The 19,543-nt window shown below is 34.4% G+C and overlaps 1 protein-coding gene across 2 annotated transcripts in view; it reads left to right on the top strand.

Moving 5' to 3' along the window:
- Nucleotides 1–19,175, top strand: part of CDH20 (cadherin 20) — a 379,311-nt gene extending 360,136 nt beyond the window's left edge. For both annotated transcript variants that reach the window (XM_063451824.1, XM_063451825.1), the window contains 6 exons: nt 4,341–4,594; nt 7,170–7,306; nt 8,694–8,815; nt 11,690–11,807; nt 14,500–14,751; nt 17,627–19,175. In XM_063451824.1, the coding sequence (XP_063307894.1) occupies nt 4,341–4,594; nt 7,170–7,306; nt 8,694–8,815; nt 11,690–11,807; nt 14,500–14,751; nt 17,627–18,120 (1,377 nt within the window). In that variant the 3' untranslated portion in view covers nt 18,121–19,175. The remainder of the gene's footprint in view (nt 1–4,340; nt 4,595–7,169; nt 7,307–8,693; nt 8,816–11,689; nt 11,808–14,499; nt 14,752–17,626) is intronic.
- The last annotated feature ends 368 nt before the right edge of the window (nt 19,176–19,543 follow it).

Genomic DNA, 19,543 nt, shown 5'->3' with positions numbered 1-19,543 from the left:
GACCCAAAAGAGAATCAGAGGGGCATACGCACCAGAACCAGAACTAATACGCACCATTAGGTAGCATATGTTAAACTATGCAGTTTTCTGTAGGTAAAATCATTCACTATCACTAGAAAGATTTTAGTAAAGGTGGGATATACTGTAAACCTGAATAATATACCCGATCTTATTTCATTTTCTCAGAAACCATCAGTAATCCAATAAAGGTATTTTTACTGATATTTTCAATCTTTTTGTTGAAATGTAATTGTTCTAGAACCTATGTGTAAAGGTGGCAATACAAGGGCGGTCAAAACAAGGGGTTAGGTCAATCCGATTATGTCATGCCATAAAAGGAATAGAGATCATACCGTAAAATATGAGAAATAAATGTTGAGTCTTGACACTTTTTTTCTTGTGTTGCTGACCGCTTTACAAGATGTTCCCCATAATATGATTATTATTTTCCTGCCTGAGGTATACTACATATGAAAATGTTTTCCTGCAATAATCTGATTGATCACAGCTGGATAATAAAAATATCTTGTCTGTGCCTCCAACATCAGGACATAGAGAAGTTGGAACTAGAGTTTTTTTTAAGGACAGAAACAGTTTATAAAACTAAGATTATCTCAATAAACCCAGGACAGATGGCCTTTCTAATCTAATGGGAATATAGCAATAGCAACATGATTTTGCATTTTAGCACCTTTTTATATGGTTGACAACACCCTCCGTATGGTGATTATAAATTTAGTAGAAATGAGACTAAAATATGAACTGGGAGTGAAGGAAAGCTTTCTCTGTCACATTTGTTTACTTAACTGTAAATGATTTATTATATTTAGATAAAAAGTAATGTCTTTCTTTTTACACTTCCAGCAAGTGCTTGTTTTGCCACAATCACACAGGGGACATTGCAACTACATTCAGGGCAAGTGATGTCCTCCAACTATATCATGTTATGGCATTGTATCTATATAAACATTCAAACAGACAAAATGTGAAATCTTGATTTTAGGAACAACACGCATAAATAACATGAATCTAGGATTCACTCCTGCCTCGTATCAATGGCACAGAAAGTTGGTGGCCATGTAATGGTGTAGACAATATTTTCTTAGTACATTTGACTCTAATACCAAGTGAACAATATCTGAATGCCATTGCATGCCATATTGCTTATTGTACCCTAAGTCAAAAGGGTAATCCAGGAATGGACCCTGTGCTCACCGTGCTTAGAGAGGTATCATGTAAACAGGTCCCAAGGAGGTTTAAATGATTGCCCAAGGTTGCTGTAAATCTCTTGCTGAGAGTACTCCTGTTATGGGAGGGATCTGTCTGATAAGCTAATGATATAGGTTCTCTCTGCAATGGCTCAAGTGAGCAAAAGTTTTTTTGAGACCTAAGCAGGGATTACCCACAGGGCAAGCTAGTAAGTTTTCTGAGCTGTTGCCAGGTCGCAGAATCCTCATATTCTCGATTTGTTCTGCAGTTAATTAGCTTATATTTTCCCAAAGTCAAAAGAGTGATTAAGACAAAAACCCTGTACTCCCTGTGTCTAGAAGGGTATCAGCTACAATGCCCAAAGAAGGCTGAAATGATCATCCAAGGTTGCTGTATCTCTCGCAGGAAGAAATAACTTGCTGATATTTCAGGATCTGGACTGCGGGATAAGCCTGATATGATCATTGTATAGGCTCTCCCTGAAATGGTACATGTGAGCACAAACCTTTTTGAGACCTGAATGGGAACTAACAGCAAGCTATTGCGTTTTCTGAACTTTTAGCCTGTTATTGCAATATCCCATTATGGCCCCTTAGTACTCACATTTTTTTGTACTTAGAGCACTACATCATGTCCAAGCACATATCATCGTCAAGGCTGTCTTAGCACATGGGCACACTGGGCAGTTGCAAGGGTACTCCCCGAGCATCGGGGCCCATAGTCTTGCCAACTTTTCAGTATATTATTGTGGGAGATTTATTCGGAGCCTCAAACCCTCTGTATTAAAATGTTTGTGTGGACTGATCACCCCAGTAACAGCTGTTAACTGTGCATGCAATCTTGTTGTTGCAAATGCATATTTTGACCTTGACGATGACAACTTAAACTTACTAATACATATGCAAGACAAAATCAACACACATAATTTTAAAAGTTGTGAAGCTATAATAAAGTTCTCCTAATATTTTTAGTCCATATCAGTTACCTCCCCCTGCTATCTACTAAATGTTTGTGTGAATTAATATATGCTGTACAGCATGTTTTTACAGCATGTTTTTTTATGTTTAAACACTTATTTTGTTGGAGGTAACAATAAATGTAAGCAGAATTCTATCGATAATTTACATTTTCATTCATGTCAGTGGTTGTGTAGGCAGGTCTCCAGTGCACTGCTTTGCCGGGGGGCCTATAATGCTGTTAAGACGACCCTGATCATCGTTAGCTGGCTTCACAAATATGACAGCAATTACAGTTGACCCCAGCAATGAGCTACATATACCTCAGTGCTTACTCTAACTGAGTTAGCAAATATCAAAATCTAGTTAAAATGTTTCCATGTAAAATTAAAATCTATGCCACATTAAGCCAGTGCACAGGGTTAACATGTTGGAAAGAGGGAAAGTGAGAGAGAGTGTGTTAATCTGCATGTTGAAATAGTAACAAATAATGGGCTATAGTATAGTGGCAGGATTGTGAGGGAAAGGAATTGCATTAATGGAAATATTTGCTTCAAGAAGTAACGTTAACCCTTTTATTTATTTGAAACATGAGATCCATAGCTAGCATTTATAATCTGCTGTTGAGGGATACCTTAGGCCAGGGATAGGCAACCTTCGGCTCTCCAGATGTTGTGGACTACATCCCCCATAATGCTCTTACACACATAATGCTGGCAAAGCATCATGGGAGGTGTAGTCCAAAACATCTGCAGAGCCGAAGGTTGTCTATCCCTGCCTTAGGCAAACCTTTTGGTAAAGGGTTTTCTGGTTTACATAAACTGAGGTTAAATATAGCAAAACATGTTCAAAGATAACACATACAGAATTCTAGGAGAAAATGTTGGAATTTTGTTTATCTATTTAGAAATATGTTGTGAGGTTATTGCCTGCAACGTGGATGTTTTTTTTGTTTTGTTTTTTTAACAATATTCATATCTGTACAAGGCTTGTTATATTACTCTAGTGTACAATAAACAGCAGTAAAAATGAGTTTAAACTATTTATAAAACAATAAAACTCACGCAATTTATAATTGGAGCTTTCAGATCCATAAATGCTAATTCAGTTCAAGAAGAAGCTTTAGATGTAACAGATGGGGTCTAGTAGTCCACACAGGGTAAAAGAAAATGAAATATTACTAGATTTAAGACTGTATCCACAGACAAATAGCCAAATAGTGTTCAGTAGTCTGCATCATTCAACTCAAATATACCTTTGTTTACTGTAAATATTCTCATTCTGGTAAATATAATGTACTAGAGATCCCTTGGTAGCTGACTATATCAAGGTATTTGTATTACAGGAACAAGACAAGGTAGTTGGGATAATTCACTAAAGTCCACATTTGGACTGCAAAATCCAAACATTGTTCATGCTGTTTATGCTTTTTGATTGTTCATGCTATTTAACAAAATGCTGCCGGGCCAGCCTTAAAAACAAAATAATAATAAAAATAATGTGTCCACTGACAGCGCTCACAGACAGCTCTCATAGCAGGGAAAGCCCTTATAAAGGCGTTTCAATGCTATGTTAGCTGTTGCAAAGAATAGGAAAATGTCCCACACTATAAAATATGAGTAAGTTTGCTCTGATATATTTTCCCCATTTTCTTTGCTATGCAAACCATTATTTAATGGGTTCTACGTCCGGAAAAATCTTTTTTAATGATTTTACCCACCAACTTTGGCACCAATGGGCTTCCACCCCAAGCATAGGTAACGTTATCTTAACAAATAAAAAAAATCCTGAAAGCATACTCTTTTACTTGGTCTACTAACAATGATATAAAATATTGGTTTACTAGTATAACGTGCTACAGTTTTCACGTAATGCTTGAATACGGTACCTCTGTTATAACAAACACCTTGCATAATTAACTCTTAAAAATATATTTTATATCTTTTTCACAATATGAAGGTATCATTCTTGCCTTTGTACTTCATTATGCATTTGGAAATACAATTGCTAGGAAAAAATGGTATATATCCATTAAATAGCAAGTTGTGGTGATAGGAGAACCACCTTGCAAAACAGAGATTAAAATAGTCAATGACAAATACAAATCTCTAATTATAAACTTAAATATTTGCTTTATGTGAATTGAAAACTTAATAATGTCCATTTTCTTTTCAGCCACTGAATTTTGAAAACAAGAAAAGTTACACCCTTAAAATTGAGGGTGCCAATCTACACTTAGAAGTACGCTTTCTCAGCCTTGGACCATTTCGGGATACCACCTCTGTACATATTAATGTGGAAGATGTGGATGAACCTCCTGTTTTTGAGTCAAATGTTTATTTTGTGGAAATTTCTGAAGATGCTGATCTTGGAACCACAATACAAATTGTTTCTGCCAAAGATCCAGATGCGACCAACAATTCAATCAGGCAGGTTTCCATTATCAATCTTGTCGGTTCTATGGAAAATATAGTTATTGACCTACATCAATAAATTAAAGTATATAATTTGTGAATTTATTTTACAAAATGGTTTATTGCTAATTGAGTCACACTGAGACCTTTCCACAAATCTTTGACTTGGACACCTGGACCTATAGTGCTCAGCATAGTGCATAACATAATTATACGTTTGTGTTGTGCTTGATTGTGCTTTAGAAAACAAACACATAATAGCAGAAAGGGAGCCCAAAATGAGGACGGTCATGGCAGATCTGGGATTTTTGGAAGGCATGCAGTTATACTGGTTGTAAAAAAGGTTCATGCCTGTATTTATGAAGTTCAAGCTTTTACAAATGTGGCAACTAAATACTTGAATTCATCTTCCAAACACTATATAGAGTGTTTCCTGCCCCACTTCCTTGACTGGAGAGTACCATCAATGGCTTACCTGCTGTTCTTTCAATACACCAATACATTCAGCTAGTGGGTGAGGGATGATCTATTTCCCAATATAATAGTCTGAGTTAATAGTACAGTGTTTACATCAAACTAACTAAACCGCCTAAACTTTTTAATTATCAGAGAGCTGAAAGAAAGGATTGTAATAAACATCATAATGCTAAGGAAATTATATTCTGATAAGGACATTTTATTAGAAAATTATCTAATTTGAGTAAATAGAAAGAAGCTATTCTGTAAAGATCATAAGCATTGAATAAAATGCTGTTTAAAATGTAGGTGCTTTTAAGTCCTGCTCTTGAATTTTTTTGCATCATAATGTTTATTTGGCTTATCTAGAACAGTTGCCCAGCAAGTAGCAAATGAGAAATAATGGAATTTCAAAGTCTTTTAATTACTAGAGAAAATAGGGAATGCAAAATAAAGGTAATACTTCTACAAGTCCACATCAGTGATTCATCAATCACAGTACTCCTAATCTCAGTTCTAAAAACTGACCTTCAAATGTCAGGAAAATATGAAAATGTGTCAGGAAAACTCCACACAGAATTGTTTAACATCTAAAACACTGAAGATCAAATTTATCTTGAGTGTCTGAATAGCCATATGAGGTTTAGCTAGCTCACTAATAAATTGATATGCACGCACAGAGAACAATCACTATTTGTGAACAAAGCGGACAGCATTGTACGGATCCTCATTCAGGATATCCTCACATTAGAGTACTGTATGTTACGAATCTGTAATATAATGGGGTAAACAGTAAATTATGGTGGATTAAACGCTGAGGAATAGATAGCGGATTTTACCCCAAAAAACTGGGAAAACTTATTGACTCGAGTATAAGACTAGGGTGGGAAATGCAGCAGCTACTGGTAAATTTCTAAATAAAATTAGATCCTAGAAAAATTATATTGAATATTTATTTACAGTGTGTGTATATAATGAATGCAGTGTGTGTGTATGAGTGCAGTTTGTGTATGAGTGCAGCGTGTGTATGAGTGCAGCGTGTGTATGAGTGCAGCGTGTGTGTATGAGTGCAGTGTGTGTGTATGAGTGCAGTGTGTGTGTATGAATGCAGTGTGTGTATGAATGCAGTGTGTGTGTGTGTTTGTGTGTGTGTGTTGCAGAGCATTGGTGGGGGGTGGGCAATTTTATAATTTTTTTTTAATTATTTTAATATTTTTTTTTAATTATTATTATTTATTTTATTTAATTATTATTTTTTATTTTATTATTATTTAAAAACATTTTCGTCCCCCCTCCCTGCTTGATACATGGCAGGGAGGGGGGCTCTCACTCCCTGGTGGTCCAGTGGATGGGCACTGTGTAGGGGTGCTGGCAGGAAGCACTAACCTCTCCTGCAGCTCCTGTCAGCTCCCTCCTCCTCCGCGCCGGTCCGTTCAGCACCTCTGTCAGCTCACAGTGTAAGTCTCGCGAGAGCCGCACTATGACCCCGCGGCTCTCGCAAGACTTACACTGGGAGCTGACAGAGGTGCTGACCGGACCGGCGCGGAGGAGAAGGGAGCTGACAGGAGCTGCAGGAGAGGTAAGTAAACGCTCTGCAGCCCCCACAGCCCCCAGTCTGTATTATGGCAATGTAAATTGCCATAATACAGACAGTGAATCGAGTATAAGTCGAGTTGGGGTTTTTCAGCACAAAAATATGCTGAAAAACTCGGCTTATACTCGAGTATATACGGTAAATATAATAATAATAATAATATAACAATTCCCAAATCCTTCTCATGTGTTGTTATCCCTAATTCACTGCCACTTAGGATGTAAATAGCTTGTGCATTCTTTATCCCAAAGTGTATAACTTTGAATTTATCTACATTAACTTTCATCTGCCATTTGATACCCAGTCCTTCAATCTATCTAATTCTCTCTTCAGCTAACTATTATCCTGCTTGCATTATATTACTTTACAGAGTTTTGTGTCATCTGTAAACACTGAAACAATTACTTTCAATGCTTATACCAAGATCAATTCAAGATCATTAATAATCCTACTTTTTTACTTATATTGTACTCTGATCTACTTTAAGGTCTGAAATGCATTAGACTATTGTAAGTATAAGCTATTATATCTCCCCTGCAGGTACTCAATTGACAGGAACAGTGACCCAGGGAGATATTTCTATGTTGACATCACCACAGGAGCGCTGATGACAGCAAGGCCATTGGACAGAGAGGAAGTGTTGTGGCATAACATCACGATTTTAGCAATGGAGATGAGTAAGCAAGCTATAAAGATCAATATTTTCTGTATAGTAATAATAGTATAGTACATAGTATAATAGTAGATCTTTGTCTAAATGCTCTCTGGATTAAATATTCTGAATGTGGGCGGTTGTAATAATTGTAACATTCAAATATGTGATTATGTTTAAGTGTGCTCTCCTAGGAATTTATAAATTGGGAATTTTTCTTTCTTTTTTTTTTTTTGGTGCCCTAGTCAAGACGTTTAGTAAGGTATTTTTGTGATCTGCCAAGCTGTGAGTTGACAGCAGCTATATATAAGTCTAACTGGGATGCATTTACACATCTGGCTCTATAATGTGGATTGTATTATACAGGCATCACCAAAATATGCAGGCTGTTGTTCCTAACAGTCAAAAAAAATGGTACTCAGTGGGGCTTTTTATTAAAAATTGGGGCAGTGAATTTTTAATATAGATCTACGTCGCATATTGATTAAGTCAGTATTTTCTTATTTCCTCTTAACTAGATCCCAGGCATTATTCCCACTGTGAACATATTTACGTGGTTGAGATGTTCAACATTCAAAGTGTATTTCATAAAAAATAAAATGCCAATTTTAGGACTCCGCATTCTACGTGTTATATAAGTGTACCTAGCCCATGGATTTTGGTGGAGCTATATATTTTGCTCTAGTTTTGCCATGGTCACTATTAGACTTACCACTATTCAATACACAGAGAGTTATTTACTAAAGTGAGAATTTTAGGGAATTCAAAGTGTAATTGGCCATGGGCCTCACTTTAATATTCTTCAATAAGCTATTCAAATGATTTAATATGTTTGAATAAACCTTAAAAATCATTTAATGCTATGATAATTATTTTACATTTGTAGTGTTTTTATACTTTTTTTACATACTTATATTTTTCTTATATGATATATATATATTTTTATATTTTAATGTGTTTAAAAAAATATCCATAAATACTAAATGATTTGGAAAACTTATAAAAGTTTATGCAAAAATATTCAAACATTTGGAAAGTCTATACAAAAAAATAATAATAATCAAGGGCCATGTTTGTTAGAAGGAAAAAATATATTAAACTAACCAATCATTTCTTCATGTAATCTGTACTCATACAAGAGCTCTGATGACTGCATGCATTTATAAATTGAATGAAAAAAAAATGTTTGACATTTTTAAAAAGCAGTGTTATAGTTTAACATTAAATAGAAAGATTCATGTGTTTTTTTTTTAACCTCATTATTCAAGCTAAGGCTTTTGATACATCAGATGTAGCTTGTTTGCCATTTTAGTTCGTAGGCTGTTCAATAACTGTACAAAATTAAGCCAAATATCGATATACCTGACATTAAAAATAGTTGTGAATATGAGGTCATGTTGTTCTGTTTCCAGATAATCCATCACAGATTGGCAGTGTTCCAGTTACCATTAAGGTTTTGGATGTTAATGATAATGCTCCAATATTCACTAAATTCTACGAGACCTTCATGTGTGAAAATGTAAAGGCTGGACAGGTAAGCTGTGTTATGCTCCAGCAATGTATTGTGTGCAGTATAGTTTTAATAAAGCAGTTTTGAATCAGTCATCTGACCTTGATCTTGAATTACGCAACTCTATTTTTAGTTGTTTAAAATTAATTTAACATGTATTTTCAGCAGAGATGACTATGTCATATCAACCCTTTGCTAACACATTCTTTTGAAAAACATAATTCATGCATAACTGTAGAATAATATAGTAACTTGAAGTGTAGATTGCTACTCAGAGAAAGCCCCCAAAAATATATAGAATTATTTCACTTTCCGAAATTTAGTTTAATTTATTTGTTCATTCTTCATATAAATATTCAGAGGATAAAATCTTGTAAGAATTAATTATTTTGTACATTCCAGACCAGGCCTGATCTAAAAAATAGAATCAGCAATGCAACTTGTGTCACATACTGAATATGTGGAATAAATAGATAAATAAGAATGGCCAGATAAAAGATGTATACAAAATAGTATCCGGCTTATGGGTATATATAAGGAATCTAAAAGCAGCCCTGGAAAAATATTCTATACCAGCCCAATATATAATATATATAATAATGTATCGCACCAGCATAGTGTGCAGTTATAGAGGGGGAAAGATACCTTAAAATGTAAAACTACAACTCCAAACATGATAGAAAGCACTAACGGTGTTTCAAAATAAATAAGAGTGGATTTATTTTAGGCAGGCATGTATTTGCATATAATCGATGTTTCAGTCCAACTACCTTGACATATTAAGGAAAGTTTGGTAATGGGACTGAAAGGGTGAATGTATACTGTTGCACAACTATAAAACAATTAATTATCTTGTTTATTGGAAGTCATATGAGCTTTTCGCTCTGAATATTTTATTCCCAATACGTGAAAATTAAAATAATGAAATTTATGTGCATGTATATATTCACATATATTAATATATGTGTAAATATTATAGGGCTAATTATATATATATATATATATATATATATATATATATATATAATATAATTTTATATATATATATATATATATATATATAAACAATACACACATCAATAAACATGCATATATTTGTGTATACATGCACATAATTGTGTGTGTTAATAAAATATATATATATATATATATATATATATATATATATAACAAAATACAGGCAGTCCTTGCACTCACGGTTTTGTGAGTATTTGCCGGGTGCTAGTAATCGAGGGAAAAATATGTAGGTCTCAGGTAGCGATCCTGATCCTGATCCTGATGAAAGTCCCAGTGGGGACTGAAACGTTGATCGTATTTTAATGGAATTTTAATAAACTTCGAACTTTTAACTTTATAAGACTGTGAGTGCTGATCACTACCTGAGACCTATATAGTGAGGGAAAAAAGGTATTTTATCCCCTGTTGATTTTGAACGTTTGCCCACTGACAAAGAAATTATCAGGTTATAATTTTAATGGTAGGTGTATTTTAACAGTGAGAGACAGAATAACAAAAAAAAAAATCCAGAAAAACGCATGTCAAAAAAGTTATAAAATGCATTCCTGCTCAATTAAACACAAATTAAAACAACAATATGAATAGATCAGTGATATGGTTTTCTTGTATACAATTATAATACTCAAAATATAAAATATACTAGTTAAATAACCTTTAGTGGAATCAGTGCAAAACAAGTGCAAATATAAATATATACTTAGTAAAAGCACTGATAACACAGAAAAAATACCTAAAAAAAAAAAAAAGAAAATTACATAGTGTGAACTGTAAACACAGATGCAACTGTAGGTGAGAATAAGAATATCACTCACATGACCCAAAACCATACCATGGTGCCACTGTAGGCTACTGGATCAACTTCTCAAAGATGGTTCAGATGGCTCCACAGAAAATATTTTATTGAGATTAAAACATAGATATATAAAATAAACAGCTATACTGATCACTAGGTACTTGTAGGACGGGTATAAATCTATAAAAAGTCACAAATATAATGTCCCTTACCACCTTAAAAGAATGCAGGAAAAAAAAAGTCTTATAAAATAAGTATTTCACAGCAGACGCGTTTCAGCTATATTAGCCTTCTTCTGGTGCTGTCCGACTTCCACCTCATCTGCAGTATTTATGATGTCAATAAGCAAGAAGAATATTTTTTTTTGGCACTAATATTGAATTGAAGAAGCACCTTACACACACTTTTTTTTACCTTTGCTTTGTACATGTATGTTCATTACTGGAGAATTGCACACTTTCAGAATTAAACATGACATGCAAATTAAGTTAAATCACCTTTTTAATGTGCAGCAGGTTAAACAAAAAAACGTACATAACACATATCAAATGCCCATCTTACTTGTATGTTTAGGTAGTCTGCATGCATTTATAGGAATTCCGATTCTCTTTGGGCACAGGTGACTGTATAAACCAGATACTTGTATTTCAAAGGCATTGTCTGTTGTTATTACAACCTACACATATATCCTAATGCTACCCTCCCCCAAGATACTATACACATTGATTTGTGAAGATTCCCGTATAGTGCTAGCTAGCTATAGTTTTTCTGCACATATGGTGCTTTGGTTAATAATAGGTTTGTCAACCTCACAAAAAACTCATAAACTCTGCTTGTCCTAGAGATAGAAGAGGTCCATCTTGCTTATATTTAATACATGATTTTCTTTCCAAACATCAGTAACTGTACAGATATATCACATTCTCATTATCTTCCTCTATAACCTGTGTGTCATGAAATCACTGAGTGTACCCATAATGCCCCAGTAGAGCTTCTATATATTATACAGTTTATTGAAAGGCAACATAATAAAGACCAGGGATTTATTTTTCGCTTTCATACTTTAGTTGCCCATTGTATTTTTCTAGCTGATTCAGACCGTAAGTGCCATAGACGAAGACGATCCGCAAGAGGGACAACACATCTACTACAGCTTGGCACCCGAGGCAGCAAATAATCCAAATTTCACCCTAAGGGACAACCAAGGTAATACAATAAACCTTTAGATTCTGTATAAGTGATCTAAATGTACTGTGAAATGTTATATTAGTCTGGTTGCTGTGTGCAAGTTGCAGAAACATTACTTTGTAGCATCAATATAGCATAGGAAAAAGAAATATGATGTTTTGTTTCCAAGAACGGTGTGGCTTAAAATTCAGTGGTAAGAAATATTATGTGAAAACCGCTAAACACATTTCAAGTGGATTTGTTCTTTTCTTAAACTCCTAGCACTGAAGAATAATGTAGAGCCAAATGCACTCTGCAGTAAAGGCTAAGAGCACTAACTCTTTTCAAATTAAGTACGTTCGGCTGTATTAGTGAAAAAAGGGAGTTATGGTTAGCTGAGAATCATCTAGAAAAGTGTAGACGAAAATAGAGTTTTATAATGTGTTGAGTTCTGTAAAGTTCGAGACTACTCTCTTTTTGTTGAGCCAACCCATGTTTGTTGATAGACAGAATATTAAGAACAGTGTTCATAATCTATAATTTGGGAATTGGCTTTAACATTAAAAAGTCACGTCTCCTTTGAAATGTTTGAAACGTTTGCTTGTTTTAGTACACTTTCTTTTAATATAATCGTTTTTTTGTTTTCAGTGTTTATAAACTCTCTATTATACGTAAAAAATGTTTTTTAAAAATTAGGGAATTACAGTGATGACTGTTAACAAATTACTTAAAATACAGGAATACACTTTTGCAGATCCTTAACACCTTCAATATGAAGGGGTTTACAAAAACCAACAGCACAATCCGAGTATTTTGAGTGTCCTGGAAGCAGTGGCAGAACTAATGTAGAGGGGGCTCTGGTGCAAGAATTCATTTTCCCACCCCCATTGCAAGCATTGCAAAAAGCTAGATTACAGTCTTTCGTACAACTTTCACAATGCTTTGCGAGCTGTGGATCTACCATTTGACCATCCTTGCAGAGTTGTATTTAGCACTTAACAATGCTGTATTTCTGCCGCCTCTTGGAAAATAATGTTTACAGTTTTGTTTTTATTTCAATTTGTATAGTAGATAGCTCATTATTTAATGGATATGCATAAATAACTCATTATTTAATGGAAACAAAAACAAACATTTTTGGTTAATAGAAAAACTCTTTTATGTTTTCACTTCCCATTGCATTGCCCATACTATATCACCCTCACTTTACAGGCATGGCCATACACACATACTGATGCACAAAGACACACACAAGGCGTATAGTCACTATGTGTGTCTGGCAGGGTGTATGTGGCATGATCAAACCCTGGTCATTTATATTTCTCTATTGTCCATTTTAATCTCTTTTGTTTTTTAACTGATATGGCTTGTTATATATTGATGTTCTTATGTGGTAGATAAATTAATAAATAAACGTTTTAAATTATTCAGCACATACAAATATATTCCTAATGGAACAGTAACGTCTATGTAGCTGTCATCTCTACTATATGGGTATTTCTCTGTGATTTAAGTGCCACCCTGTGGATTAACTTGAGAATTACCATTTTTACTGTTGTAGCCATAACCATGGTCTCGATTTAATATTTTTCGATACGCTTTTCAAAGAGTATAATATTTTTTTAATAAACTTTTACATTATTTTTATTAAAATAGTTGAATATAAAAAAATATGTTTTTTAAACTATGCTTTAAAGCTGCGCTGTCACTTGTTGGGACTTTTAAATTTTTGCAAACGGCTGGGTGCCATATAAGGCAGTGCCTGAAAGGAGAAATTAGATATCAATTATTAATTTTGAGTCTCAGATAAGCCATGAAGCTACCTAAATCCTGAACAGAGTTCTATGGGTCATGCTACCACCTATATTTATTCATATCTGTCTCTTGCTCTCCTAAAGAGCCACACTCCACTCTCACCTCCAGTTCTGCTACTTTTGCACCTTGTTTGGTGGCTGTCACCCTTGCTGCCCTAATGTGTTTTTGTACCCCACCTCCTCTAGACTGTAAGCTCGTTTGAACAGGGTCCTCATCTACCTATTGTCCCTGTGTCATTGTGTGACTGTCTCATTTATTGTAAAATGTTCCTCTTTCATTATATTATAAAGCGCTGCGGAATTAGTTGGCTCTATAGAAATACCGATAATAATAATGTCTATTATGTATTGTACAAAACGATACCTTTACCCATCAGTCATCGCAAGTGATGACTTTTGGAAAATGCCTAGGAAAGCAAGATAAATTCAATAAAGCTCTATCTTTTGCATTATTTATATATATATATATATATGTACAAAGTAAGGACTACTTTGACTGATTTACAACATTTGATTGTCTTGAAATGTCCGTGAAATTCCAGCTGATTACATACAAGGTTTTCTCTGAATGAAGTTTCTAACCATGAAATACTCTGAAGTGTTAGCGCCACATTAGGATTAAGTATACACCCTGAAAGCTATGGCCAAATCTATCAAGTTGCTTTTATTTAATTTAGCTAATGCTCTAAATAGTTTAACTGTTGCCTGAAATGTAACTGTTTAGCAGCGCTTACAACTATGAAATATATCAGTCAGCAATTTTAGATTGTATTAAGGTTTTAGCCCTCAAATTCTTACTTTAACTTTAACTGTTTGAATTATATGGCCATGTGATTTTAAGCAAAATAAGGCATTTTATTGAATCCCTTTTTTCTACCTTAATTACATTTGGGATAATATTTGTTTTTTTTCTGCAGATAACACGGCTTGGATTTTAACCAGAAGATCAGGCTTCAGCCAGGCTGAACAGAGCACCTTTCATATTCCTATTTTAATCGCAGACAACGGACAACCCATGCTGAGTAGCACCAGCACCTTGACTATCCAAGTGTGCAGCTGTGATGACGATGGAGATATCATGTCCTGTAATGCCGAGTCATATACTTTACCCATAAGCCTCAGTAGAGGGGCGCTCATCGCTATTCTTGCCTGCATATTTGTCTTACTAGGTACTTTTTGCTTGCTCTATAGATATAGCTGAAACTTTTGAAATTTTGAAAATGAAAATATGTTTGTATGGTATTACATCTATGTTTCCATTTCATGTTTCCTACGTATACGCGCACACATTATCTCACTCGCTAGCACGTTCCAGTATTTCAAGAAAGAAAAATACGTAGAATTAATAATGACAGTGGCAAATTGCTGGCCGCAAATATTACTGTCATTATTCTAAGAATATATACTGTTGTAATCAAAATTATTCAGGTCATTATAAGTTGCATTTTCAGTTGAATTAGGGGAAACCTCTTGCATTCATGGTGTTGAGCTATTTCAATTGCTTTTGTTTGATGTGTTAATTGCAAACAGCTGAAAGTCTGTAAACTGTGACAATAAACCTGGAGGTTGAACAATTTTGATTACAATTGTATATCCTGGTGCTACATTAAGAAGGAAGCAACTATAAGAATGAGTAAATATATCCCTGTATATTCGTGTCTATATGCGTATAGTGTATATGCACATTTGTATGTCTGTTTGTGTATGCATGTGTGATGCATGGAGTAGCAGTTAAAACTTAAACCTGGAAATCGTTTTGGGCCAATCAGGTGATCGGCTGTGCTTTGAGCCAAAATGCACCCAAATCATGGACCAGCTGAACTGCACAATTGCAAACATCTTTGGTTTGGGTTTATGATTCTGAATTCCACCCATCGCACCAAAATAAGAGATGTTTCTGGTTCTGGGAAAAAAATAGATAAATGATAGATGGCTAAAGGACAGGCACTAATTGTTGATTTTAATCACAGATCAAGGCAGAAGTCAGCAATGTAGGGAAAATAAGAGGACCAGTAAAAAAAAAAATCTATATTTATATATTACATATTGCATAAGTATATACTATAGAAACACAGTTTATTTTTACTGCTTCAAAAAAACAAAAAAGGGAGCAAAATACTCCTTTAAGAGTAGTGCATCACACTGATTGGTCCATTTTGCTCCCTTTTTTGTTCTTTTGAATTAGTTTCCAAATCAGAATCTCAGTCCTGGAGTCTATCCAACATGTGTCTCAAACTCGGGTATCCAGAAAAAAATCGCAAAAGATACCTTGTCTGACCTGAATTTTCTTGATGTGCACAAGTCTAGTTGGAATGACAAAGAACAATCTCTGGCATTCCAACTGCCATGGAACAAATTTGAATGTAAATATTAAAAGTAAATTTGCATACCGCAGAAGATGTATGACACTGAAATGTGTTAAGAGAGATTATGTAAGTTGTAATTCTAGAGACATCTGTAAATCACACAACCTAAGTTACAGTGCTTTATGATGTTGAAAAGCATTTTACCATAATACTATATTATATATTTACATTTATGTATATAATGTATGGAAGTTATATATCCTTACACCACTGCCATTAAACTATCTGCTTACATTTACTTGAATTCTGGGTTCTAAACCCAAACTCTAATAAATTTGTAGATCTTACAGGTTAGAGTTTGGGGGTTAGAGATATTTTATTGAGTGGTCTGAGGGGTTACAGTGGGCATTAGTAACAGGGACTCTAATTACTGCAATGGTTGGGAAATTAGGGTGGTATGGAGATATGTATTTTGGGTTTGGGGATTTTTTGAGAACACGAGTTAATGTTTTGTACTGCCACAAATCCACATGTTCCCTTGCCCTGTGCTATACCTGTCAAAACAAATATCATGACGAAATAAATCTGCTGGGGGGAAAACATATCCACTGTCTAACTGATTGCCCAGCATACAGGAGACACATCCTATTCTATTGATCTTATTGACCAGCTCCTAGTATATGCCAGGGCATGTATGTACAAGTATGTATTTTGTTCAAACTTAAATTCCTGCTCTTTAGATAGTTAATTAATTCAGATAGCATTCCCATAGCTTCACACAAAAGATAAAAATAGTATTAATTGTGAAAGTTCAACATATTTACTGAGCTGGCAAGAAATGTGATACGCCATCAATGGAATAAGCTATCTAGCTGTTGGTTATCCTGTCAAGGATGCTAGTTAATGTGGCCCTGGATATTCATAGACCTGAAGGCCACCGATTTACCTCTGTTTAAACTACTGTAGCATTCATTCTAACCCTCCCTCTTCCAATACCACACAGATTAAATTGCAATACATCCTGAAACCAACTTGTCAAGCTACCTTATAATTTGTGTTCATATGTTGCATCTCTGAGCCTAATTAACACCATGTTTCAGCTTTTGCATCATAGAATAGACTTTGTGGTTTCATATCTTTTGGTACATGCATAGCATGTAAATTAGTTATCAACCATAGACAAAAATGAGGGCAATTTTGAGTATACAGATCATTTTACCACATGTAACACTTTTAATTACAATTCATACAAGAATCATGCAGAACAATTCCAGTGAGTATACTGATGTTGCTTCAGACAGGGTCTTGAACCAAATTTATTTCCTATTAAAATTGTGCAGAAGTACAAAACATTTCATCTTTAGGATTTATGCTTTTAGATATATCATTAGAATTTTCCTTGTGTCCAATTACAATGTAACCTTTCAACTTACAAATTAAAATTCAGTTGACCTTCCAAGTTTGCAATATATATATGTGTGTATGTATGTATATATTAAACAGAAATAATCAATAGTGGATGCCTTTGTGTAATGGTATCGGTATTTAATGATAACATATAAACAGTAAATTAAAAAGTTATAATATTGATTTTACATGTTACAACAAAAAATTATATTATCAACATATATTTCATGTTTTTGAGAGCAATAGTGTCTGGTAGAAGAGATGATTTCTTTCTGACAATAAAAGACTTGATGATAAATTATACTAACTATAATTATTTTTCTTTTGGCAGTCTTGGTTCTTTTGATATTGTCCATGAGGAGACACAGAAAGAAGCCTTACACTATTGATGAAGACGATAATGTTCATGAGAACATTGTACGCTACGATGATGAAGGAGGAGGAGAAGAGGATACAGAGGCATTTGACATTGCAGCTATGTGGAACCCAAGAGAAGCCCACGTAGGGAAAAGTAGGCAAGACATGCAACCAGAGATCGAAAGTCTTTCACGTTATGTACCGCAGACGTGTATGATGAACAATAATGTTCACAGCTACATGCTAGCTAAACTCTACGAGGCAGATACAGATGTCTGTTCACCTCCATTTGACTCCCTTCAAACATATATGTTTGAAGGGGAAGGATCTGTGGCTCAGTCTTTAAGTTCATTACAATCATTAAGTACAGACTCAGATCAGAGCTATGACTACCTAACAGATTGGGGTCCACGATTCAAAAAGCTTGCTGAAATGTATGGTGCCAAGGACAACAATGGATCTTTGTGATGGCAGTATGAAGATATGATCATTTTAAAAAGGTTCACTGAGCCCGACCCCATTTGAATACATTTGCTTAGGTATTTAAGAAGATATACAGAGAAAGACATGGATAACATGATTACATCACCAGATATGGATGAGAAAAAGGGGGTAGCTTGCTCTGGATCAGCTTTATTTGGTCATCAATTTGTGTTTATGAAGAAAAATATGTGGATAACATTCATAGAATGAAGAAGATAAAACAGATACCTGGATTACAAATGGACGTAGTGCCAAAAAGTTCCAGAGTAATAAGACATATATTTTTATACAACGCTCACATGTTTGTTATATAGACCCGTGGAGCCATTAAGTGTGAAAGGACTTTAGAACACATTGCAAAATCCTCCAGCAATCCTAATGAAAAAAAAAAAAAAAAAAAAAACAGCATAAAATGCTATTAACTTAAAATGAACATTATTTGTCTAAGTTAAATTAAATTATGTATACACACACAACATTCATGTGATCCAAAAACATAAAAGTCTTGAATATTTACTTATATTCCACTTTAATCTTTAAAACTAAGATGATCACACATTCCCACAGCCACGCATATATTTAATAGATATTGCCTCATTGATGAACTATAACAATACTAATAGTCAATGTAATATAAATCCTTTTTTTTTTTTTATCTGAGCCATTTTTCCGTGGCACTTCTCAAACTGAATCATACTGAACTGTATCTAGTCGCACAGGATGTGTTAGTCCACGTGCCACTTGCAAATAGTAGATGTCAAAAAAAAAATGAAAGCCAAATACATCATTCAACAATTTGAGTGCAGGAGTTTTGGCTTGCACTCTACCATGGCACTTAGATTGTTACGACATATACTCCGTTCTGTAGGCATTAGAGGACTTTCCTAATATATGTCAGTGTACACCAAGAACTATTTACACGCGTGTAATTACCTAGCTGAACAAATCCAACATTGAAGAAAACTGAGAAAATGCAAAAAAAAAAAAAAAGTTTTTTTGTACATTTGTCAATAATTTTGGTAATAAAATATGATGTACTGAATGGCCAGTACTTTAGCACTTCTATAATAAAAGGTTGAACTGAAATCATATGTAGCGAGTTCTTTAGATTGTGATACATCTAATTTTCCAGGTGATCTGCGGGTATTGGAGTGATTCCCAGAATTTGAGATCATATGCCTGTATACTTTTATCGATAAAGCACATTTGATTGTAACAAACCTCACGGGAAGCCATTTTATTGATTTTAAAGGAACATTACAAATGCTGAAGGCAGTTTAGCTTGCTGCAGTACTTTAGGGTTTAATAATTCCACCTCCTTCTTAGTTTACAAAAGTGCTGATTTTAAGAGACATTTGCACTTTATAAAGCTCCTAATTTTCCCAGTTTTCAATCAGATAGCCAAGAG

The sequence above is a fragment of the Pelobates fuscus genome, chromosome 4, assembly GCF_036172605.1.
Source record: "Pelobates fuscus isolate aPelFus1 chromosome 4, aPelFus1.pri, whole genome shotgun sequence".
Classification (NCBI taxonomy): domain Eukaryota; kingdom Metazoa; phylum Chordata; class Amphibia; order Anura; family Pelobatidae; genus Pelobates; species Pelobates fuscus.
The sequence above is the reverse complement of the archived record's forward strand: the minus strand, read 5'-3'. Positions and strand labels throughout refer to the sequence as shown.